At 51.5% G+C, this 24,799-nt stretch overlaps 1 protein-coding gene across 3 annotated transcripts in view; it reads left to right on the forward strand.

Moving 5' to 3' along the window:
- Positions 1 to 24,799, forward strand: part of NHSL3 (NHS like 3) — a 53,011-nt gene that overhangs the window by 21,563 nt on the left and 6,649 nt on the right. For 2 of the 3 annotated variants that reach the window (XM_032787767.2, XM_032787768.2), the window contains exons 2-5: positions 20,106 to 20,261; positions 20,888 to 20,943; positions 23,233 to 23,353; positions 24,506 to 24,622. In XM_032787767.2, coding sequence (XP_032643658.1) covers positions 20,106 to 20,261; positions 20,888 to 20,943; positions 23,233 to 23,353; positions 24,506 to 24,622 — 450 coding nt within the window. Of the gene's footprint in view, positions 1 to 14,510; positions 14,907 to 20,105; positions 20,262 to 20,887; positions 20,944 to 23,232; positions 23,354 to 24,505; positions 24,623 to 24,799 lie in introns of those variants that run through there. The other variant, XM_032787770.2, reaches the window with a different exon arrangement.

Below are 24,799 nucleotides of genomic sequence, written 5' to 3' on the forward strand. Positions count from 1 at the left end.
GTAATTAACTTGTGAAAGTTCACAGTACAATGTAGAAATACTCACAGGGAGGGCAGCATTGTCTAGTGGCCAGAGCATGCAACTGGACTTCAGGAAACCAGGGTTCTGACGTTTGTGTGACTTTGAGCAAGTGACTTAGCATCTCTGTTCTTGTCTCCATCTCATTCGGTAAATTGGGTATAATAATGTGACTACATACTTCTCAGATATGTTGTGAGGATTTATCCCTAAATATTAGTAAAGTGCTTTTAGAGCCTTCCAGGGGGACTGGCAGAGAATTGCTAAATATTGTGATAAGAATGACATCTGCAATTGGATGAAATTCCAAGGGGCCAGAGCATGCAACTGGACTTCAGGAAACCAGGGTTCTGACGTTTGTGTGACTTTGAGCAAGTGACTTAGCATCTCTGTTCTTGTCTCCATCTCATTCGGTAAATTGGGTATAATAATGTGACTACATACTTCTCAGATATGTTGTGAGGATTTATCCCTAAATATTAGTAAAGTGCTTTTAGAGCCTTCCAGGGGGACTGGCAGAGAATTGCTAAATATTGTGATAAGAATGACATCTGCAATTGGATGAAATTCCAAGGGGCCACTAATCCTCAGGCTTCAGGGCACATATTACTCACTAACTGGGGTCAGGAAGGAATTTTCTCTGAGTCGTCAGTGTTGCACAAAAAGGTGTGTTCCCTTCTTTTAAAGCAGCTAGTACAAGCCATTGCTGGAGGCAGGTTGCTATACTGGATGGACCACCAGTCTTTTCCAATATAGTAATTCCTATAGTGGATTGCATCAAGGCTTATTCCTTTTTGGATCTTTGCCTGGTTACAATCTAATGGGCCAAGGCTGTAGCTTTCCATGTGTGCAGGAGGAACTGCTTGGAGAAAACAAAATACCCAGATTGTTTTTCCACTTAGGGCCATATCCAGAGCGGGTGTATGTGTTGCAATAGCTTTATATTTCCCTCTGCATGTTGAATCCTAATGTGGGGTTAGAAATGGGAACCTGGATTATTTATTCCTTGTGAGAAGATTTCCTGGGCTGAGGTGTGAACCTCTCAGCCCAACGAGACGTTTAAGACAGGTTGTAACCCCTGGTAAGTAATGGGTTTGGAAAGGGACTGCCAGTAGTCTCTGTAACTGCAAGGGGTGCTGCTACTATGCCATCAGAAATATTGTTGCACTTTTCCTCTGGCCTTGAAAGAGTCTGTTATTGCTGTGTACCAGAGAGATGCAAATCTGGATACAAGACTCGCAGAACAACAAGGGCTTGGATTCCAGACAACTTCCTTTAGCAAATAGAAGAGAATTTTTAAAAAGAGGGGAAAATATGTTTGTCATTCATCCCCTTAGTTCTGATATTGCGCTAAGCCTTGTGCTCCTAACCTAGGAACCTGGGCTCCTTACTTGGTTTTTACTCTTGTTGAAGCCTAAGTAGGAACTGAGTAAAAACTGGCTAGCATGGCAGGACTGTGCCACAGGCAGGGTGGATTTGATTTAAACCACTAGTCAGGAAGACTCGATTTAATCATGGATTTCTACATGAAAGTGCATTCTTGTTGGTTGTTATAACCTTAACACACATTCCTCACAACTCAGAGTAGATGTAGGTTTCATTTTTTAGAAGGTACACACTATACATTTTTAAAGTGATTTATCTTGAAAACTTTTCAGATTAGTTTTACAGCTATATCAGAAAATGAATGATTGCTTGGTTATTTCATTTACCAAAGGTAATTGAAGCAGATATTTATGATGTCATTGGGAGATGAACGATCTCCAATTCAACATTAATTGGAGGTTTTTCTTGCCATGCTGTATTAGGAGGAGAACATCAGCAAATAGACATTAAAATTGTTTTATTTAACTAAAACAACAACGTTATGTATTCTGGATTTTTTTCTTCGACAGCAAACATATAATAATTTAACAAAACAAGCATATGAATTTTTGAATTTAGTTAAACATTCAAGTTTTTTATTATCAGGTTTGTTTTTGTTAAAATTGTTTTAATTAAAATAGTTAAATGAAATATTTAAAAACAAACCCCCAAAATTAAATTGACTGTGTCAGTCAGGTCAACATGAGAAACTTAAAATATTGGCTTCTGCAGCTAACTCAGTCATCTTCACCTTCACTTTCCTGTTTGTTCATAATCTGGAAAAGAAAAACAAGTGTTCCTGCTTTTTCAGGTCCCAAACTATTTCTCAATTTGAAATGAATTAGTCCAAAGGAAGAAAATATTCTTTCTACACCGACAGAAGAAGCTACTGCTGTTAAAAGTGAGATTATCACTTAAATAGTCTCTGAATCCAAGTGCTTAAGTGACCTCCACCAGTTCACTGGTGTGACTTTCTTTAAAACAACATCAGTAAACATATATTTCTTGAATGGTTCTTATTCCCAGACTGGGTCTCTTTTACGCCTGCTTCCATGATAGGTTTTCCCTTCTAGTGAGAGAATGGTATGGTAGATCTCAAATCAATGAAGGCTACACTCAGAGAGACCTCAAGATTTCTTGAATATGCTGCTCAAACAGTTTCACTTTTGTTTCTACTTCCTGTCCCTGCCTTCTCACATTTTTGTCTAGACTTCTTCTCCTTGTCCAAATCTTTTCCGCCCCCAGCAATCTTCTATTTGTTGAACTTTTTGAAACTTTGCATTTTTAGAAAGAGGTAAGGGATTGACTCTGTGTATACAAATTTGCAGAGGGCCAATAAGGTTAAGGTCTGTTATTTCTCACCTCTATATATTTATTTATTTATTTTAAAACGTTTTTGCTGTTAACAAGCATGTTATCTCTGGAGACACAAATCCACAGTTTGAGAAATGCAAAACTAAGCATCTCTGATAGTATCTTCTAGACTGAGCACTGAGTCAAATTGCATAGATAGAAAGATTAACCTAAATAATCTATACAGAAGCCTGTGGAACCCCATAAGATTGGGCCCCTAATCTTTGAATTATTGGAACTCATTTACAAAACTTTTCTTAAACATTACATGAATATATTGTCTCATACTATAGAATTAGACTTTATAATCCCTATTCCATGATGAGATATCTTTGAGCTATAATGTATCTTAATTAAAACTATCTTTAGATAGGTTTTTTTTCCTCAAAAATAATTTTTATAAAAAAAATCTCATTTAAATTTAAAAAATCTGATTTTTTTTAAATATATTTTTAAAAAAATCATTGCTTTTTATCCACCCTGGCCACAGGTCATTGTAAAATAGCCTCCTTCACTGCCCATTGCAGCCAATGGGATCTGAGAGCAGTCAGCACCTCTGCATAGTAGGCCCGAGATGTCTCTGGTGGACACTCAAAATTAGCAGTTGTTTTTGAACATTTAGGCCTAAGTGAAATGAGGCGACAGGTAATAGAACCCAGGAGTCCTGGCTCCCAGGCCTATCCTTGCTCCAGCTATTAGACCACCTTGCTAGATAAGGATATGAAAATCTTTTCAAGTAAGTGATGTCCTTCTGAAAGTTGCCTTGGAGTGACTGGTGTGTGCTGAAGAGGAGAGAGTGTGTTTGCGTGAGGCGGTGAGCAGGGGCAGGTAGAAAAGTGAAGGTGCGACAGGTGAGGAAGTGGAGGCGCTCTCGGGGGCGGCTGGCCCATGTTATCCCAGAATATGAATCGTAGGTGAATGGATCACCCCTAGAGGAGATAATGTGTACAAGTGAGAGGTGAGCAGACTCAGCATGTGTGTTGCCTGAAAGAATCAGCGTCATTCCCAGTGTGGAAGGAGCTTGTTAGGGCAGCTAACTCTGCCCAAGCTACCTAACTGGTTATTTAACTGCTCTAATGAGAGGCACAATGCTGGGATCTTAATCTTTGTGCAGTGTGGGCCCTTCCTAGCGAGCAAGTGCCATGCAAGGAGCCATGAGGATGAAGCTCACAGAACCCCCTCAGTCTCTTTGGAGCCTTTGGCCAGCTTCTCGTAATGGGATCTGCCCTTTCTGCTGTGCCCAGTGCAGAAGGGAGGAGAGGGTTTCACAGAAGATTGCTTGAGCTGCTTCGAAACAGGGTATTGGACAAACACGGGGGTGGGATACCCTGGTGGCACGGTTTCAAGTCTCAGCAGGGGTATCTCTGCCCTTCTCCTGCTAGAAATAGGTGGAGTCCAGACCATTTGCTGTGAGCCAGGCTCTGGGCTGGTCTACACTACAGGGGAAAATCGATCTTAGATACGCAACTTCAGCTACGTGAATAACGTAGCTGAAGTCAAAGTATCTAAGATCGAATAACTCACTGTCCTCACGGCGCGGGATTGATGTCCGCGGCTCCCCCTGTTGATTCCGCAACTCCGTTCAGGTTGGTGGAGTTCCGGAATCGATATAAGCGTGTTTGGGGATCGATATATCGCATCTAGATGAGACGCGATATATTGATCCCCGAGCAATCGATTGCTACCCACCGATACGGCGGGTAGTGAAGACGTAGCCTCTGAGACATTTAACGACTCACGTTAGATCCCATGGTGTTTATCCATGGCCAAAATCTGCCCCCTCCATCACTGCTGTGCAGCATGCTTTCCACAAGCCCTCCAGCTGGCTGCCTCCTCTACCCAAGAAGTGGCTGCATTTTGGGTGCTATATAGGCTAAGGGCTTTGGGATCCCTCTTGTAATGTAAAATACACGGCTATGGGGATGTTCAGAGAAGCACTTGGAAACTTTAGCTAATTAGCTTTACAGTCGCCCTATGTAAATGCACATGGCTTGGGACCAGATGGTGATGGTCACCATTCTGAGAGAGAGAGAGACCTGGGTTGTGATGTGAGCCTCAGTTTTGCCCTTTGCCAGGAAAGGGCTTGGAGCAGGTGGCAGCACAAGTTCCAGGTCCTGAACAGGGGCTTGCTCACCTTGCCTCTGTTGTAACTTGTGAAAGATCCTCAAAAGATGCTACAGTATTCCTGGAGGGAAATGATGATATCCCCATTTTACAGAAGGGGAAACTGAGGTACAGAGGGTGACTTCTCCAAGACCACGTGCAGGTCAGTACGTGAGCTGGAAATAGATGAAATTGCACAGAGCAGCGTTTTGCTGAAAGCCCTGCTCTAAGACACTCTTTATTGGAGCTATTCCTTTTCTCTTGTAGCAAACACCTCCAGTGTAGCCCCTAGGCCAGACAGACACATTTCTCTAGAAGATTTCCATTTCTTTAGCTTTATTCAGATTTACAGCTGGGTTTCTGCAGGATCCAAAGGGGATCACCAATTCAGTTGCAGCAAGGAGGCTGCAGGAGGAAGACAGACAAATGCACCCACCCTGGCTGGTTGTACATGTGAGCACATCTGCATGTCCTTGGTCAGTATCCTGATGCATGCTTCAGAAACAAGCCCATTAGGGATTGTGTGTGAGCAACAGCCTATCTGGAGGTCCTGCAGGTTGCGTGCATCATCTCGTGTCCTGGACTGGGGGTGATGGTGGTGAGATTGAAGGGAGAGACCCAGTTGTGTGTGGCGAGCCCCAAGGCTCCTAGGACTGAGCATTGCAGAGAAAGATAAACTGGCCTTTCCTCTCCTTTAATTTCTCTGCTCCTTGCTGCTCCCCATCTCCACCCCCTTTGTCTAGCCTCTCCTACAACCCCTGCTTCTCATTTTTCTCCTGTGAGTCAGTGGTGGTGGAAGGGGGCTGACTGAACTGGGTGTTTCCCTGCCTCCTGCTGCAGGATCCTTTGCAGAGGGAGCAGGCAAGTTGAGGCATTGCTGTGGAGGTGACTGAAATGGATGTTTGCAGGCTCCTCCAAAAGCTGAGTCCACTGAAAGCTGCAGAGCACAGAGAGCTCAGGCCTAGCTCTGCCATAAAACGCAGAGTGTGGGGCTGCCTTGCTGAAGGGCCCCTCTCGCTAGAGAAACACCGAGCGAGCCCTTGTGTTTAGTTACTCTGGGCTAGTAGCACTGTCCCAAGATATGCAAACTCCGGGCAGGCAACCTCCGGCTTCCACCATGGAGCTGTGGGACTGGGTGGAGCGAGCCCCTCCCCACCTCCCCGAGCAGTGCCTGCTCCTGACTCATCACCCTTTGCTGTTCCAGGCCGGGCCCCCTCACAGTTCTGCAGAGGCTCCTCAATCTTAACCCGCACCTACTTCAGTCTTGGATCCCTCCTGCAGCCACAGCTCTGCCAATGGCCTTCAGTTTTGATCAGCACCTTCTCCTGTTCCAGCCCTGCTCTCCATAGCGCCCTGCCAGGGTGCTTCAGTTCTGACCTGCAGCCCCCTATCTGTCCTGGCTCCGGGTGTCTCTGGAGCAGACCCTGCCAAGTCCCAACTCTCTCATGAGTTTAGGCTCCTGGAAGTGAAAGGCTGGGATGCTCCATCCCCAGGGGTGATCAGCGGAGACCTGGAGAGGTCTCTTCATCCTGCTGTGTGGGTGCACCCCTATACCCCGCTGCTGTCGGCTGGAGCTGCAGTGGCTAGAATCCATGGCACTCTTTTGCTTTACTCCAGGCCTGGTAGGAGCTGGAATGCAGCTGCCTCTGCCCCAGTCGGCGTGAACAGAGCAGAGGTGGAGGCTGATGTGTTTGGGTCAGGCTCCACGGTGCTGGCGGCTGCTTTTGCAAGCTCGGTGTCCGCACCAATTGATTTGCACTGAATAGCGACTCAGCTGCAGATCCGTCTCTGTCTCATTGTGACAACATGGCACTGACTAGCGTTGGGCACCCCCGTCAGTGGGGTCATCTGGACGCCTCTCAAACCAACCTGCAGCCTCTGCTCTGCACTGTCTTAGCCCTGCATTGTAGCCTAGGCCTTTCCCTCCATCTGAGCCTGTGCCACAAGGGAGAGATGGCTGGGAAGCAGAATTCCCTCTATATTCTTCAGTGCAATTTGCGTTCAGGAATTGCTTAAGGTTAGAGTCAGTGCAGGGCTCCTGGCAGGCGTTTGGATGCCTGTGAGTGGCATGTGCACATGGTAGTGTCCTGCTGCTGAAGTTGTGCATGCTGTGTAGCTATGAAAATCAAATTCCCCCTACCATTTCAACTCGATACAGGATTCCTCTTTACTTCAGGCCCTAAACTGTATTGTTGTGTTACTGTTAGCTGTGGACCAGCTGCCACACTCCACCCCAGAAGCAGCTGCATTTCAGGGATGGGTGGAATTGTGGTTGTTGGTACAGTCAGTAAAGTGCTTTCTGTCCGAGAAGAGCTAGAGGAATAGATGACTCTTTTCCTCCTGTCAGCAGTCCAAACCAATCATTTCTGTGTGATCTCTTCCCGGCTATTATGGGGATTTAGGCAAAATTTCCCGCCTTTAATATTTTGGGTTATTTTTTTACATAACCTCTTTTTAAAAGCAATACTGAAGCTTTTCCCAGTTTTTCTGAAGCTGTACTCCTGGGCAAAGCCTTAGTGAACACAGAGGTAGGGTTGAGAATGTATTAACTGGAGTGTTACGTTTTCCAAACACAAAGACCAAACACAGACCTTCAGCCTGAATATCTTTTGTTTTAGATGAAGCATAACCACAAACAAGAAAGAACAAAAGCAAAGGCTCCAGGAGAGAGCCCAATGTGTGTGTGCGCCTTTGTGACCATCTGCACTGGACTGAACACAAAATGGCTGCCTGCCATACTAGACAGTAGAGGCCTTCGAGATGTAAAGGTGCAGCTCGGAAGGGTGCATAGGCACGGGGGGCTCTGTGGCCTGTGGATGGGTGAATGGCGATGTTTGGGGCCTGTATGGGCAGCTGAGATCCAAGATGTTGTAATCTCTTGAATCTTTACGTTTGGGTCTGCACTTCCGTTGGTTCAGAAGCGAGAGCCAAAGTCCCAGGCTAGGAGGGAATATTAGGGTTTGTGGCCGAGTGTATCAGAGTTGTTGCAAAGTTGGCTTTTAAAAGCAGCTTATTGGTGCTCTCTTCACACCCTCCCCATGGTGGTTGTCCCCAGAGGAGTGCTTCTGTCTCTTTACTTTGGGGTGGGGCCAGATCCCAAAGTCCTTCTCAAGCCAAGCTCTCGCTGCAGTTTGTAGTTGTTTGCCCGAGCTAATGGCCTCTGAATCCACTCTAAGGAGGCTGTGCCCGAGATACCTCCCAGCATGGGGAGGCCAAGGTTTCCTCATCCAGAAGGATTTCTCTTTCTGCTCCTTTGCTTCCAGTCTGGGAGCTCATGCGAACCAGACACATGGTTCTCTTGCTTAGTGTATCCAGCCCGGTGTGTACTGGCTGGGATGAGCAAATCCAGGGCAATTCACCAAGGACATATGGAGAGTGAGATGCCAGTTACATCTGGACATGTTGTTACCAGCGCAGGCTGCAGCTGGATTAAATTCCTCAGCTGTGAAAATCAGCAGCTTCCACTAAAGGCTCAGACTTCTTTCTGTCTGCCTTCCCTTTCAGCTGAGTTTCTGCTGCTGCTTCTCCGTCTTGTTGGTCCATTTCCTAGGTGAGCCTGAGCCCGTGTGTGTATTGTGGAGCTGGGATTCTACCCTGCAGTATTTCCAGCTGAGCTGTACGTAAATACAGTACGCTGGTAGGGCCATACCTACAACCCTTGTTTCTCTGGAATGGAGTACTGGGTGCTGTAGAAAGGGCAGCCATGGCCATATTAGACTCTAGCAGCCACGTAAGGTACCAAGGGAGAACCAGAAACCCATGCTTTGAGCACCCCCTGTCCAATAAAACAAGGGCCTGACCTTTTGTGGTTATTAGCGATCTCATGGCTCTGCCTATGAGGGAAAGAGCGTTGGCGCCGGTGTCCTGGCCCCATTGCAATTTGGATAATTATATCCTGCCTGCGCAATTTCAAGTGGTTACAGACCTCTCCTTCACCTCCTGCCCTAAGCTGCTGCTGGTCACTTGTGTTGCTGTGCCTGCAGCTACCATGCTCCGCTCTAGAGCTGGCTGCGTTGCCGTGATCAGGGATGGGATTCCTACAACGTGTCGAGTAATGTTTGCAGAGCACCATGGATCCCTGTGCATGAATGGGGCTGCCTAAACTTAAGATCAATGTCCATGGTCTGTGTATGTGCATGGCGGAATAGCCCTCTAGGAGTGACAGACCCCATTCAACACAGCACTTGTGGGCATGCCCCTGAATCAAAGGGAGGGAACTGCTCATGTGAGCATGTGCTTAAGTGCCTTGCTGGACTGGGGGCCTATCTGGGAGTGCGAGAGACTATTCAATGGCTTTGTCGTTGAGGTGGTAAACACTGGGATGGGTTTGTGAATCATGCAGCTCCTTCCTGCCCTAGCGAGGGAGAGTGGGTTGGACCCTAAAGTGGAACGTGTTCTCAGTGGGCTGTGGTGGTCAAAGTTGCTCCCTGGCGTGGCAGCCAGCCGGTGAGTTGGTTCTCCCGTTCAGTCGGTGCAGGGTGAGCTGAACTCTTCCGCTGTGGCTCAATGGGACAGGAGGCCCTTTTCCCAAGCAGGGATGGCCCTCTGCTTCCCTGCAGCGCTGGACGGTACCAGGGGCAGGATCTTCTTTGGCAGCAGTGCCCGCTGTTTGCCGTGGCTAACATCATGGCTCATGATGTGTTGCAACAGCAGCATAAGGAGAGGAGCAGGGCAGCGTTCAGTGCCGCACGTGGCTCCTCGCTTTGTGCATTATCAGCCCTTTTAATTAGAGTGCATTCCACTTGGGCTGTGAAAACAACCAGGCTTCATCAACCCGCAGCTAACGCTGCCCCTTTGTGCAAATGTTTGTTTAACAGGGCCCAATCCTGCACACGCTGATGTTCCAGGGTGTCTGGCTTTGACAGGAGTGGGGCGGAGGGCATAGCGAGCTCAGAGAGAGGGAAACTTGTTGGAGAGTGCAATGCAATGTACCAGCACCAGCATGGGTTCTGCCTAGAGGGAAGTTGGGGAAGTTTTTCTATGCAAGATGCTGCTTGGCTGGGGGGTAGCTCTGGCTGTGTGCTTGCTGGTAGCACAATGTGCAAGGTGCTGTCCATATGGGAGGGAAACACAGACCCTGCCCCGCAGAGCAGAAAAGCTAAGGGCTGTAGGAGGCTGGGGGATGGGAGAGCTGCCTGTTCCCACTGTCCACCTACACATGGATTCCGGTGCAGAGCTCTGCATCTGCTGTGGGTAACTCCTTTCAGTCTGCAGCTGTGTCTCACCAGGATAATTAAATGGCACACTCCAGAGAGTGTGTTTGGACTCAGGAACTGGCAGGAGTGGGGAAATGGGAGGTGTTGGAGGGTCTTCTCCCTGGAGGGGAAGCGAAGCAAGAGTTTGGGGAATCTCCTCCTGCAGAAAAAAATATTTGGAAACTGCCTGCCACTTGGTGCAAAGCACCATCATGAACCAGAGATCAGAGGCCTCCTGGCTGGGATGGTTTAGGGAGATCCAAAGAGGCCAGGGGTGATTCCCTGCAAAGGCAGGGAAATATACCCCTCCTACTCCACTTTGAACACTGCCAAGGGAGAACCCAGCCCCCCCCAGTGCAGTGATCTGAGTGCATCCTGCTGTTCCTGATGCTCTGGAGGAGATGCCAGTGCTCTGTTCTCATTGGCCGTCTGCAATCCCATTACAGCTAGGGGAGAAATCAAAAGAATTCCACATGCTTTCTAAGAGATTAGCCCTTCCTTGAGCCCTGTAATCATCGCGCTCCCCTTCCCGGCACTGTCTGCCTGCCACCTGCATCTGGCAAGGGCTGTGCAGCAGAAGGTGCTGTCCCCAAGACAGAATGGTGTTTTTGCATGTTTTAAAATAACCAAACTTTGTGTGTGTGTGTGGGGGGGGCGGGGGGTCGACAACTGGAATGTGTGTTGGCATGGACCTTTCACTTAAAACTATCAACTCGCAGGGAGTTCCATTTTCTGGGGATGCGCAGTTCATTTCAATAATGCACAGCTCTCATAGCACTGTTCATCAGCAGATCTCGAGTACTTTACAAAGGAGGTCGGCGTCATTATCCCCACTTTCCTGATGGGGAAACCAAGGCACAGAGAGGGGAAGTGACCAGACCAGTGGCAGAGCCAAGAATAGAACCCAGGTCTCTTGGGTCCCAGTTCTATCTACTAGGGTACATTGCCTGTCCTACTAGGCCTCAGAGGTGCTTTAGATTCAGATTCACTTGGAAGGACAGGGAATTAAACCAGTAAACAGGAGTGAAGCCCTTGTAGTAACAGTAGTGTGATGCACTGGCTTATTTGTACATGCCATTGTCTTCTGGTAGTGGATGTAATCCAGACTGCTCCACTGCGTGTCATAGGCCTATACTGTCAACAGCTGATGGAGATTCTTTAGCTCATTGTAGGGGTTTGGTTTCCATGGGCATGAGGTTCCCAGTGGCCGTGGTGTGCAGCATATTGACAACACGTTCCTAGGGAACATGAATGTGCTGATACTTGGCACTTTACATTGTGTGAACATCAGTCAATCCTACTGCCCTGGGGGTCACTGATTACTGTCATCACCTCCCATTTTACACATGGGAAACCAAGGCACAGAGTGGTTAGGTGACTTGCCCAAGGTCGTGCTGCAGGTTGGCAGCAGAGCCAGGGGTAGGACTCGGGAACCTGACCCTAATTCCCTGCCCCATTCTCAAACCACTAGTTAATGCTGCCTCTCTCGTTACCCTGGCTATGTGAGCTAACCCCAAGGCAATAGGAATCCCCACCTCCTGGGTAACAGGTGTCTCTTCCTACCTTGGCCCAGTGCCTTCTGGGTGAAGTTTCAGCTCCATCCCCTGCTCCTGACAACTTTGGGGCACGTCCTTCGCTCCCTATGTTGTGATCCTGCTGGAGCATGTACTGTAAGTTGGACATATGGACTCATCACGCAGATTAGGGGCTCTGGCTGGAATATAGAGTGAAGCAGCCACACTGTTAATGTAGTTACCTCAAGGACACAACCTCTATCCTTCCTCTGAACACTGAACAGGATGGAGCCATCGGTGATACGTGTACAAACAGCCCTATGTGCTTCCGGTCTGGGACATGTGCCTGACCCATCTGGTAGCGCCTAGAAATCCCACAGGAGCATGTCTGTAAGGTCTGCAGGGAAGGCCCTCTGAGCCCTGTGTCTAAGGGCTGTGGGCAGCAGGGAGCGGTCACCCTAGGGTGCAGAGACATCTTACGTACCAGGACTTACAAAATGAGCCTCAGAACTGGGGCTGAGGTTGACTCTCCAGTGGGACTGGAGCTGAAGCCTGTGCAGGATAGGGATGTAGGGTATCCTGGGGGAGAGAAGGGGCACAGAGAGCCCTGTGCTCCCTTTCTGCCCTGGGCTCCTCTCCCACCTCCTAGTCTCCCATCCCTGGTGCCTGGCCCTCTGGCTCCCTCCTCCTCAGCGATCTCTGATCCCAGCTGCCTGATGTCCTCCCTGCACCCTGCCAGGCATTGTTTCTCCCTGGATGAGGGACACTGCAAGGGAGAATTAGCAGACTCCCCTTCTGTCTCTCCGCACTGCAGCTGCAGCCAGCCTCTTGCACTTTTCCTTGGGTTGTGCAACAGACCCGGACCTCCCCGCATGCCAGATGGTGCTGGCCTGCCCTTTCCAGGGAGCCTCTCTCCAGAGTCCTGATGAATATTCAGAAGTGAGAGGCAGAGGTTCAGCTCCCCAGAAGAGCGGTAAGGGGAGGGCCATGCCAGCCAGCAGGAATGAACTCAGTGATGCCCATGGAATGGAGGGGACCAGAGCTTGAGAGGAAGGGATCCCAGTGCTGGAGAGGGGCCAAGATGAATGCTGGGGAATGCTGACAAGTGAGGGGCATGCACCATTGTAGGGGGAGGTGTGGGGAGGGAGGGAGGGAGTGTGGTCTGGATTGGTTGCCAAGACCTCTGGGTTCTATTCCTGGCTCTGCCAGGCTCCGTGTCACCCCCTGGCCAAATTACAGCCCCTTGCTATGCCTCAGTTTCCCGCTCTGGAAAATGAGGATAATCCTGATCTGCCTCTCAGGGGGCCGTGAGGCTCAGGCCAGGTCCACACAAGAAATGTTTGCTGATCTAGCCGTGTCAGCTGCGTGGTGGTTGGTTTTTGTACGGCGTTTCTAAACTGTCCAAGATCCCAGTGTAGGCACAGTTATATTCGCACAAAAGTGCTTTGGTGGGTACAGAACATGTCACTCAGGGAACCAATATAAGCTATGCCAGCAGAAGCATGCTTTTGCCGGTATAAGCTGTGTCTTCGCTTGGAGGGCTTACCAGTATAACCCTGCTAACAAAGCTTTCTAGTGTAGCCCTGGCCTTAGCTCCACGTATCTATGTTAGTGACCCTTCGCACGTCTCTACCACTTTGCAAGCCTTCATTAATTCTGAGAGGAGACATGTCAGCATCAATTTCCAGATGGGGAAACTGAGGCATAACATGGGGCTGTGACTCACCCAGAGTCCCGGGGAGTCAGTGGCAGAGCCAGGAATAGAATCCAGGAGTCTAGTCACTAAACAGGCTCCCCCCCGCATAGGGTGTTTCCGTAGTACCCACGGGGTCTGCGACCCATGGGTTTGGCGGGGGAATGGTTATCAGACCGTGGGGCTGCTAGCTGGTTGCTGCTAATTCCCCAGGTCCCTCTCCAGCAGAGCCTTCTAGACTCCTTGTCCCCACATGTGTCCAGGCAAGGACAGCTCCCAGGCCGGTGTGTTCATGGGTCGTGCCCTCCCTGAAGTCCCGCCAGTCATTTGGGTGGGACAGGCCCTGGGTGAATGTCTCCATGTGCAGGAGTGAGATGGAGGGATGTCCTACTCAGCTGGGTGATGAGGTCTCCTGCACACCCCCCTCCACAGTCAAAGAGAATTCGGCCCAGTATCCGAAGGGAGGCTGCTCTGCTGACTCGGCACATGGGGAAGGTGCTGCCTGGGCCACTCTCATCCCTCCTCAGCTAGTCGTTTAGATCTGCTTTGGGGTCGCTTTTCTGTATTGTCCCTCTCCCTCAGTGGCATCAGAGAGCTGGGGGGAGGGGATGATCGTGCCAACCAGGGTGAAACTGCCTAGTGCTCTGGGAACAACCGTCCATCCCCCTGCTGACTGTGTGTGTGTGTCCGTCTGTCCATCCAAGCCTGGGGATAGTTACTCCTGAGCTGTCTCTGCCTCATCGCCCTGGTCTGTCCCAAAGGTTCGCCCTCAGTCCAGGAAAAGCCCCTGCTACCCTGGATGCCAGATTGGAAGTTCCAGCTGAAAATTTGTGAGCTCCTGACAGCTGCCAACTCGGGTTTGGAAGAGAGCAAGAGGTCTGCTCCGTCCAGCAGGGCCCAGTGAAAGGGCTCACCGGAATTTCCACAGGCACAGGCCAATGGCTCCCCTGGGTTTCCCAGGCTCCTCTAGGTGGGAGCTGGGATCAACCCCCGTGGCTCCCTCTTGCCTTTGCCCTGTGGCCCATACAGGCTTGTTCCTGCTGGGGTGTATCACTCCAGGCAGCTGCTCTGGATTTAGTTTCCTGGGTGGGTGGGAAGCGTTTTCTGAACTCTTCCCACTCTGGATGCAGCATCTGTGCTCGGGGACAGACACTGGGCCTGGAGGGGAGGAGGGGGTGCAGGGGAGGGGCTGCTTTTCTTTTTCAGTGAATGAACAGTGCAGTTGGAACAGCTGGGGGCTGGTATTCACTCCCCTGCTGGCCTCCAAGGAGATGCAGAGACCCAGGGAGATGAGATCCCTCCCCCCACCGCGCCCTGCTCCTTTCCCTGTCCTTGAGTTCACAGTTCTCCAGCCCTGCTCTCTGTATGGAGGCTGCCGCACCAGCAGCGTCTCCGTGCAGCTGGTTTTGTGCATCGTTCTGCTGGATCCAGAGGCACAGATGAGCGTGAAGGAGAGAGGCAGCAGAAAGCGCCGGGGATGCTGAATGCTGGGAGGCAGCTGGATAAAGGCAGCAGCCTGAGCTGGGACCCTAGTGTGGCAGGAGTTCTTGGCTGTGTAGCCCCATCTCTGGAGGGTCCCTTGGCACAAGAGCCTGCCAGCTGCCAGGATGGTGGTTTTCCTTGGCAGAAACCTCCCCTCGCTCCTGACTCTGTTTAAGAAGAAAGGTGAGTACAGCCTCGGTGGGACGATCCCTTGTCCTTCTGCAACCCTGGCCACTGGTGACCTCCAAGCATGAAGTCTCCCTGCCCCCCTTGTGTTGTGGGGCTGGGGTGGCTCCCTGGCGTGGTGCGAGAAGGATCCTGTTCTAGCTGGCTGCCTCTCTGGGTTGGGCAGGGAAAGGTCACCGCAGCAGCGGCTGCTCTTGTTAGTAGGGTGACCAGATGTCCCAATTTTATAGGGACAGTCGCGATATATGGAGCTTTATCTTATATAGGCACCTATTACCCTCCATCCCCGTCCCAATTTTTCACACTTGCTGTCTGGTCACCCTACTTGTTAGGAAGTTAACGGAATAAACCAGTGAGCTGCTTCCTGCCTGAAGATGACTTGCAGAGCGTGTCCAGGCTGGGGGAGTGATCGTGTTGAAATCACATCCGTAAAGGGCTTGGTTGGGGTATGCACGCTCCTATGGGGGTGGACCAGGGTTCTGGATGAAGGCATTGGCCCTGGTGGGGTGAGAGAGAGAGCTCCTGGGTCCCATAAACTGGGTTGCATGTGCTTTGTAGTCTCCATCACAACTTATCCCGGATGCTTTGGCTCTGCTGTTTCTGCCCATGTCTGACCCTGCGGCTGGCTGGCTGTAGATGCTGCCTGGCTGGGAGAGAATCTCTTTTTCTGTGCGGCTTAGCAGGGTGGAATCCTGTCTATTGTCCTGTATCCTTTCCCCATTGTGCAGATCTGGAGCTGCTGAAGCAGTCGGTATTTCATTTGCCTGGCTTTTAATGTGAGTGCATACATGGGGTGTGTGCAGCAGTGGCAGAGATGCTGTGGAGGAGGGGTGGTTCTCTCGCTGTTTGGGCTAGAGGCCCTGTGTGTGTGTGTGGCCTGCTAACTGGGCAATTGGCGAAGACGACACTGGGAAGTGTGTGCAGGGCAACAGTTGGTGCCTCTGTGGTGATTCCACGGCCTCTGTCAGCTACTCATCCTCTCCCATCCTTTCTTCAGCACAAAGTTGTTTTTCTCTCCACTGCTGCAGGGCAGCTAGAATGAGATGAGCCATAATGGGCAGGAAACGTAGGCTGAAGGGGAGAGCCTGCTGAGCTGACTCAGCACTCGCCTGTCTCCCAGGGTAGACAGTAGGAAGCATGACCACCCCTCCGCAGAACTCATCCAGGGCAGGTTACTTAGATCCTGGAGCCCGGGGCAGCTAGTGAGAGCCAGCTGCTGATGCCTCAGTCCACTGAGCAGCAGTGTGCATGGAGGCTTTGAGATGAGAATCTCGCTTGCTACCACAGGGAAGGAGATGATTTCACTGGAATGGGGTAGGAAGTGTGGCCTAAGAAATAAAGGAGGGGACTGGAAGTTAGGACGACTGGCTGGGTGACCGTGCGCCAGTCGCAGCCTCCCTCTGTGCCTCAGTTTCCCCATTTTAAAAAATTGGGTAAATACTTCCCTGCCTCAGAAGGGGATTGTGGGGATCAATTAATTCCTGTGTTTGAGGGGCTTTGAGATGCCTGGTTGGAGTGCTGTAAGGGGTGTAAATGCTGAGGTGGGAGGAGAATTTTCTACTTTATTTACTTGTTTCACTTCAGACTCCCACCCCCTCCCCTGCCACTTATCTCCTTTGCTGGTGGCAAACCTGCGTCCAATGTACAAACTCACTTTCCCTGGACAAAGATACCGGTAGACGGTTGGGCGCGGGGTCTGCACCCCCAGCTTTGTCCTTCTCAGGCAAGTGAGGATGAAACCTCCCCAGCATGGAAAGCACTTTATTGATTTGTTGCTAAGCAGAGAAAAGGCAGGTGGGGGTGAGGTGTTCCAGGGCAGCCTGGGGTCGGCATGTGGAAGGCTTCAGTGCACTAGTAACTAGTGGGGTGAAGTAAGGCAATAACCTGGGTAAGAACCAGCCTGGACTCCTGGGTTCTTTTTCCAGCTCTGCCACTGATTGGCTGGGACACCTCATTCAGAGATGAATTGATTCCAAGGCCAGAAGGACCATGAGATCATGTTGTCTGGCCCCCTGTGGAGCACAGGCCAGAGAACTTTCCCCAAGTCCCTCTGCGTTAGGCCCTGTAACCTGTGTTCGACCAGAGCATCTCTTCCAAAAAGGGAGTTTTGCTCTGAAGATGACATTGGGACGTCCCTTCACCTTTCTGTGGCTTGGGATAATAACCCTCCCCTCCCTGTGACGGGGTCTGAGGCTGAAGTACGGTTCGAAGGTATAAGTGCTACATGCCTGGAGAGAAGAGGTGCAAAGCTGAGGGAAAGCGTGAGATCGTGGACAGAAGGGGGAATGTGGGAGGAAGGCCTTGTGGAATGGGAAAGAGAGAGCCAGTTTGGAAGGTATGTGGCTGGGGTGGGATCTGATCTCCAACCACAAAATTTGGTAGGTCTCAGTTATTGTCCTGGTCACCAACCCTTTCCCTCCTTCATCTCGGCTGGCTGTGGGAAGCCCATGGAGAATACTCTGAAGCCAGTGCTTCCTCCTTCCTGCTGGTCTGTGGGCAGAAGAAATGAATACAAATTTCTGGTGTGGATAAATAAAGCCTTGTCTATGCATGCAAGTCATACTGCTGTAGCCATAGCGGGATAGTTGCAGGAATACCAACCCTCTAGGGTGAATGCAGATCTACGGGTATGAAGGTGCTTTTACCGTGTACGGGAACAGCTATACTGGTAAAATTGCCTTCACACTAGGGCTTGCATTGGCATAACTACTGATAAAAAATCACACCCCTGTCAGTCATACTGGTACAAAATCTGTGTAAATGCCCAGTGACTGGAGCAGGGGGTTAGGACTCAAAGCCCTGGGCTCTGTTTCTGGCTCTTCCACTGACTCACTGTGTGACTCTGGGCAAGTGATTTGTGCCTCAGTTTCCCCATCTGTGAAATGGGGATAATTATCTGGGACTAAATCCCACTGTAGCCAGTTAATGACAACTCTGAATCCTGTGTTAAGCCCTGCAGCTGCTCAGAACTTCACAGAAACTGTGGGGATAGAAAATTGGTCCTCCTGTTTCATTTCAAGTCCACAGGCCCCTGCCACTTGAATGTAAGGAGATTCTCTCTTAGTTATTATCCACCTGTGGGCTATGACTCAGTTGAGCTATTCTGATTCCACCCTAGTGGAAGACAGTGATGCCCCCAAACGCAAGTTTATTACAATATATAGCAACTTCCTGGGGAAGAGAGTCAATTATGATGCTTAATTCGTGTTTGTAATGTGCTTTGGGATCCTCAGATGAAAGGAGCTGTATAATAAGGACAACGTATTAGTCGTATATTGGCTCGAAGTTGCGCTATAAACAGCATGTCAGTACTATTATTAAGGATGTATTTAAGGGCCTGACTGTTTCTCAAGGTATTTTGATCACTAGGGCAGAAGTAAATCAGCCGGCAATTACCCTCTTGCTCTGAGATTGTGCCGAACAGCCCCCTGGTCCCATCCTGCCAGGCACTGGGCACCCTCTGCTCCCATTGGGTTAGGGTTGGCTCCTTAGTCCCTGAAGTGAAGTTGGAGGCTTTGGGGCTCTATGGAGGGCTCTCCCCAGGGCTGGTGTGGCCTGTCCCTTTAAGCTGCCCTGAACTGCTGGCTCATTTGGTTTATGTGCAAGGTGCACAGATATTTCTGGTATCAGTCATGTGATACACCCTGGGGAGCTTTCACTTATTCAGTGCATTCTTTTTAAAGGCACAGGATCCACTTCCAAAAGAGCAGAGTCAGACCTGCAGCCTCCCGCTGCCAAAGCCAGGGGCTGGTGGGGAAGGTATTAGGTCACCTCTGCCAGCGCAGGGCTGTAAGAGGAGCTGACTGTGAAGGATTCTGCTGCAATAGATACAGGAAATGCAAAAGCCCTGGACTCGCCTAGCTGGCTTGTTGATTCCTACTAGCATCACAGAGTCAGAAATGCCAGGCCATGGGGATACAGACTCCAGCAGAGGGGATGCCAAGGGGAGGGTTCCTAGAGCAGAGACTGCGGCCAGGTCTACACTATAAACGTACATCAGTATAACTATGTCGCTCAGGGGTGTGAAAAATCCACCCCCGGAAGCACTGCACTTATACCGACCTAACCCCTGGTGTGGGCAGCGCAAGGGCGATGGGAGGGCCTCTCCCGTCGGCATAGCTACCGCCTCTCCCGTCGGCATAGCTACTGCACCATAGTAGTGTCTTCACTAATATGCAACAGTGGCGCAGCGGCAGCTTAAGTGTAGACCTGCCCTGAGCACTGACCTTCCCCAGCAGGGCCAGGCCCTCAGCTTTGCCCCTAGCTTCGTCAGGGAAAGCTAGTTAACCCTGGCCCTGCCCCCAAGGGCGATGGAGATCCTCTTAATGCTTAGGAAGGACGGTCCAGTGACTAGGGCACCGAGCAGGCACTTGTTGCTGTATAATGCACTGAATCCACCCTGGGCCTCAGCTCCTGTCTGTACAGGATGGGGTGGCCCCTCCCTACCTGCGGCCAGGTGGTGAGGGGCTCGCATGGCTTGATGGGCGCTGGGTAGAGCCCTGGGGGTGAAGCAGGAATCGTTGGCATCCCACTGGTGTGGCTGGGTGTATGTGTGAGCAGGACCAGGTGAGAGCGAGACAGCCTAGGCCTCCAGTGAGTGCAGGGAACTCACATGTGCTGCTTCCCCAGAAGTCCCCCAGGGTCCCCCCATTTACACATCTGCTTCTGTTCAGGCTCCCCCTACTTTCTGTAATGCACTCTCCCCTCCCACCCCCGGAACACCTGCTATCTGTGCAAGCTGTTGATGGGAGCCACACAACCAAGGGGAATTTCCCATGGCTTTAGCAGGGCTGGAAGCCAGACGCCCAGAGCTGCCCTTCACCATTCCTGACCCTCATGCAGCCCAAATGATAACGTGTCAATGCCCCTCCATACCCCAGCTGGGCCCAGTGCCCTCTCCCTCACGCACCTGGGCACCAGGATTCCTGCAGGCCAGGTGGCTGCACTGCTCTGCTTCCATCTCGCTCACAGTCAGTCAACCGGGAGCGAGGATAGGAACAAATATTTGTCCCTCGATGAAGCCACCACACCAGGAAGCTGTGAGTGTGAGGGCTGCTCAGCACTGGTGTGGAGGGGGAGCCTAGGCCGGGAGCGGCCTCTTGCTGTCTCCTCCCCGTCCCACTGGAGGGCGCCAGGAGCCCCCACGGCAGGGGCTGGGATGTGGGGGTGCTAGGCTGATTCCTTTTGCCTTCCCAGGCTCTGCCAAGGCTGAGAACAACAAGAGGCTGAATGTCCAGTACAAGGCGGGAGAGGAGCAGCCCGACAATGTCTTCTTCCCCAGCAGCCGTCCGCCGCACCTGGAAGAGCTGCACAACCAGGCTCAGGCAGGGCTCAAATCTCTGCAGCACCAAGGTACGCACCATCCCACGGGGCTGCTTGTCCACTACAGGCACTCTGCTCTGCTCCTGCTTTCCCCTGAGCATGCATCCAGGGGAGAGGGTCTCCCAGGGGATGGGGCAGGCCTGGTGCTCCCTGGGGATACAAACGGGGCACGTGTCTTGGTGGGAGGCAAGTGTCAGAGGAGGCAGCACTGGTGCAGCCGGCATACTGAAGGGGAGGAAAAGCCAGAGCAGGAGGGGGTTGCATAAATCTGACACTCCCCCCCCGAATGTAACACTCTCACACAGTATATATATTCCACCAGCCTGCAACCATCCACGCTGCCCCTGCTCGTCGGTCGGACAAGCAGGGGGCTGTGGGTGGGCTGTTTTTGTGTCTGACTAGAAGTCCAGTCATTGTGGGGCTGGCAGAGAAGGTGGAGTGGTTGAGGCAGGGGGCATAAGGGGGAGGGAGCATATTGATCTGCAGGACACACAGGCCACATCACCTGCTGTCCCCCAGCCCTGCTCTGGGCTTCTCCGTTCCTGTGCCCCCAGGCCATGCCTCCAAGCACAGCGGTTCTGCCAGCCCGCAGTTCGATGGGACAACTCCTCTCTGACATTTTCCTTAGGAATTTTTTTCCCTCTTTGCTCTTCCAGAAAAACAAAAACAGACCAGAAGCGGCTGGGACCAGGGAGACAGCAACAGCATCCAGGTGGGTGACTGCCCTCACCGCCCCCCCGCCTGTGGCTCTCTGGGCTAGAGTGCTGGTTGGCATGCAGCACACTCTGCTGATGCACATGGCAGTCATTGCCCCTGCAGTGGGGCTGGTACAGCGTTGGGCGGTGAATGTTCCTGGCTGCTCCCACGCCCCCGTCATGGGGAAGGCCTGGGCATCCCTGAGACATTCTCGGGCACCTTTTTGCTCACGCTGGATCTAAAGGAACCAGGCTGTGAAGGAGCATCCTGGCAAGCAGCTTATCAGGGATGATGGCCAGGGAAGGGAAACTCTGGGGGAATACGAGGAGCTGAGAGATGAAATCAGATGCTGTGACACTAAGAAGCAGCAGGACGTATAAGCTGATAGGGCCATGTGGTTCTTAGGTGGTTCTGCAACGGATCAGGGAGAAGGGAGCCCGGTGCTGCTGATTGTGCTGGGGAAAGGCAGGCCCTGCAAACAAGCAGTCACATGGAGCTGGTGTCCTGGCACATGCTATTCCCTTCACTGCAGTTATTCCCTTAGGTTTATCTTGGCAGTAACGAGCGGTGGGGAGGGCCTGCCTGACTGTGACCCACTCGGCTCATGTCCACAGATCTTCCCTAGTCTCTAACAGCCGAGAAATGTCCATCCCTTTAGCCAAAGCTTGGTTTAGGCCAGTCTCTGGGCCTCTGACCCCCCCGCCCCCACGCCCTTCTCTCCCCTAGAGCCTCACTGTGTGTATTTGCTCAAACAGCTGACTGTCTGGTTTTTTGCCTCTGTAACTCAGTAGGGCAGACAGAGCCACTGGGGAAGGCAAACCTGAGACCTCTGTCCTACACAGTGCCTCATCTAGAGCCCTGTGGGGCAGGTTCTGAACTCCTCAGTATCAAATGTTAGAGGGAATTCAGAGAAGAGCAGCAACCATGATTCATAGGCTGGCATGGTTCATCTAAATGGGCTGAGGCTAAGCGGAGGATACCCTCTAAGGCTTTGTCTTCAGCAGCATAATGCTCGCTATGCCTTGTGAGACAGGGATTATCATCTCTGCTTTGCAAAAATGGGGAAACTGAGGCAGCAAGCAGCTAAGTGACTTGGCCAAGGCCTCCCAACAAGTCACTGGGGATGGAGCCCAGATCTTGTGACTCCTAGTCTAATGCTTGAACCACAAGACTATTCATGTTGGCTGCAGACACCCCAGCTGCAGACCATTGATTCGGTTGCCATAATATCAAGCAAGGAAAATGTAGGTTGGATGTCAGGACGTATTCCCCACTGATAGGGTCTGCTGGGCTTTCTCAAGGGAATATGGGGGAAGCCCAGAGCTGGCAACGTTGAAAATTAGACTGGACAGAGCTCTAGCAAAGGAGCAGCGTGACGCTGGGCCGCGAGCTAGCAGCCTTAACAGCTGTAAGTGTGTAGATGGGGGAGAGAGGAGGCACAGAGGAGAGATGGGGAAGATGGACAGGGTGCTGGTTTTCAGAGAGAGGCAGCAGAAATAAACTGCAGGGTGGTGCTGGCAAACACAGTTGCCCATTTGCCAGCTGGGATTTTGTGCTGCTGTTTCACCCATGGAGGGGGCTCGGGGGTCCCGCTGAGCAAATTGCAGCCCCACCACTGTGTGATTGTTTGCATCCCTCCCAGTGCCCTTCCTAATCATCTACAGGCTTCTCCCTCGTTCCCATCTGGCATGTTCGAGCGGCACTCCTCTCCCTTGGGAGAATGAGATGAAATCCTGGAAGCTCAGGGCGCGTGTAGACACATGCAGCGGTGCCGAGGGCTGCGTGGAACTCTCATCCTGGTTCACACCAGGGTTACGCTGCGTTTGGCTGCACTTGCTTGGGAGCCAGGTTAATTTCAGCTGCAATCAGTACATCCTCAGTCAGACAACTGCAGCTGGCCACTGCTGCTAAGGGCTCATTTTCACCGGTAGGTGAAGTAGGCAGCGCCATCTGGTGCCAGGTCAGGTGACTGCAGGGCATTCATTCCTTCTGGCTGGGTTTTCTCTGTCAAGGGGGCCCAGGGGCTGGCTGAACACACCTTAGGACAGGGGGCTTTCCTGTCTGCACTCTCTGGTCCCGTCTCCTAGTTGAGGGGGTTCTGCCTGCATGCAGATGGGGCTGACTCATAGCACTGGGCCTCCGAGAAGTTTTGTGTCTTCAAAGTGCGGAGCTGCTGAGTTGCTTTCTGGCTGAGAAGGGACCCTGTTGGGGGACTCTGATGCTGGGGAGCGGCTTGCAGAAGGAGGGACTCATCTGATTCTATAAGGCTCGGGACTTATTTGAACCCATTCTCCTCGCCATGCAGTCTTCCCACACCTCTGCGGAGAACAATGAGATTTCCTTCCGAAGCAGGACCCAGTCGTGCACAACAGAGAATGCCTCCGAGGACACACTCTCCATCCGCTCAGAGATGATCCAGAGGAAAGGTACCAGCCGCGGGCGAGATGGGAGTTTTGGGGAGGGTGAGCCATCTGGATGGTGTGAGAATCCAGCTGAGCCTCGTGAGCTGGGGTTTGGGTGGCCTGAGGACTGCTGGGTGATTCCACAAGGGACATCAAGCCTGTCCTTTGGGCCAGAGCTTGCAGCTGAGATGGGGGAGAGGGACTGTTCTGGGGTTAGGGCAGGACCGCTGGCAGGGAGGGGTAGGTACTCTTCCAAGCAGCTGCCGCTCACAATAGATAGTGCAGATGTTCAGTGTACGCTCACACGGCTGTCAGGGCTCCACTGGTTGTCCTGAGCCTGGCTCCCCAGCACTGGGGCTGGATTGTGCTCTAGGGCAGTGGCAGGGAGAAATCCTTGTAGATAGACACCAGAATGGTGGGCGAGGCAGTGGGAGATCATTTCCCTTGTAGCTTTGTCAAGGTTTACCAGGACCCAGTTTCCATGCAGGCATTTCATTGTTGGCCCCAACGGCTACTTGGTGTTGATTACATCCAAAGCATCAGTATAAGCGTATACGGCCTTATATTCGATACCCAGCTACAGTCCAGCTGTAAGCATTGGCCAAAAACCGGTTCAGACCTGGGAGATACCTTCCCATCATGGCATGGCTCCAGAGGGGTAATAGGAGCTCGGACAAAGCAGCCCTAGAATATGGGACATTTTGTGCTCTATAACAAACAAGCAACGGCATTGCTGGTTATTGGACCTTTGCTAAACTCAGCTGAGAGCTGCACTCTGCTTTCTCCAAGGTTTCCTTATCTCACTTTGCCATGTTTTCCCCTAGCTACTGGACTAAGCATTTTCTACCAATTACTCACTGCACCTGGTGCCCAATTACCCATGTTTTCTTTATTTCTGGTGCTTGGCCCAACCCTTAAATAAGATAACTGGTATTTCCAGGGTCGCTACAAGTTTACCACAAACAGTTCCCCTTTCCCATGGTCTCTGTCTTTTTGGTCACAGACCTGGGGCCTCTCACTCATGGTAAAATCCAACCTCAATTTAAAACCATTGTTTCCGTAGGTCTGATATGGGCCTCTGTTCCTACAGAGGCGCATACCCTGCGCAGGCAACGTCCCAGCGGCTGGTCCCCGCTTGTCAGCCTGGGACTTTATTTCATCTTAACTGTGTTTCAGGTTCCACCTTCCGGCCTCACGACTCCTTCCCCAAAGCCTCGGAAAAGGCAGGGAAGAGGAGGAAGGAGAGGAGGACGACGGTGCTGGGCATCCCCCAGCATGTCCAGAAGGAGCTGGGTAAGGAGGGTGGATGGGCCTTGCTGGAGGGAGAGCTCGGGATCAGCGGCCGCTCCGTGTGCATCAGTGAGCCAGAGTTCTCTCCTTGCTGAGACTTCGGCTCTGGGCTCAGGCTAGGAGCTGGCTTGTTCCTGGAGGTCCCTGTGCCACCCCTTTAGCAGTGAAGTGTCCAAGGAG

The sequence above is a fragment of the Chelonoidis abingdonii genome, chromosome 25 (assembly GCF_003597395.2).
Source record: "Chelonoidis abingdonii isolate Lonesome George chromosome 25, CheloAbing_2.0, whole genome shotgun sequence".
In the NCBI taxonomy this organism is placed as follows: Eukaryota; Metazoa; Chordata; order Testudines; family Testudinidae; genus Chelonoidis; species Chelonoidis abingdonii.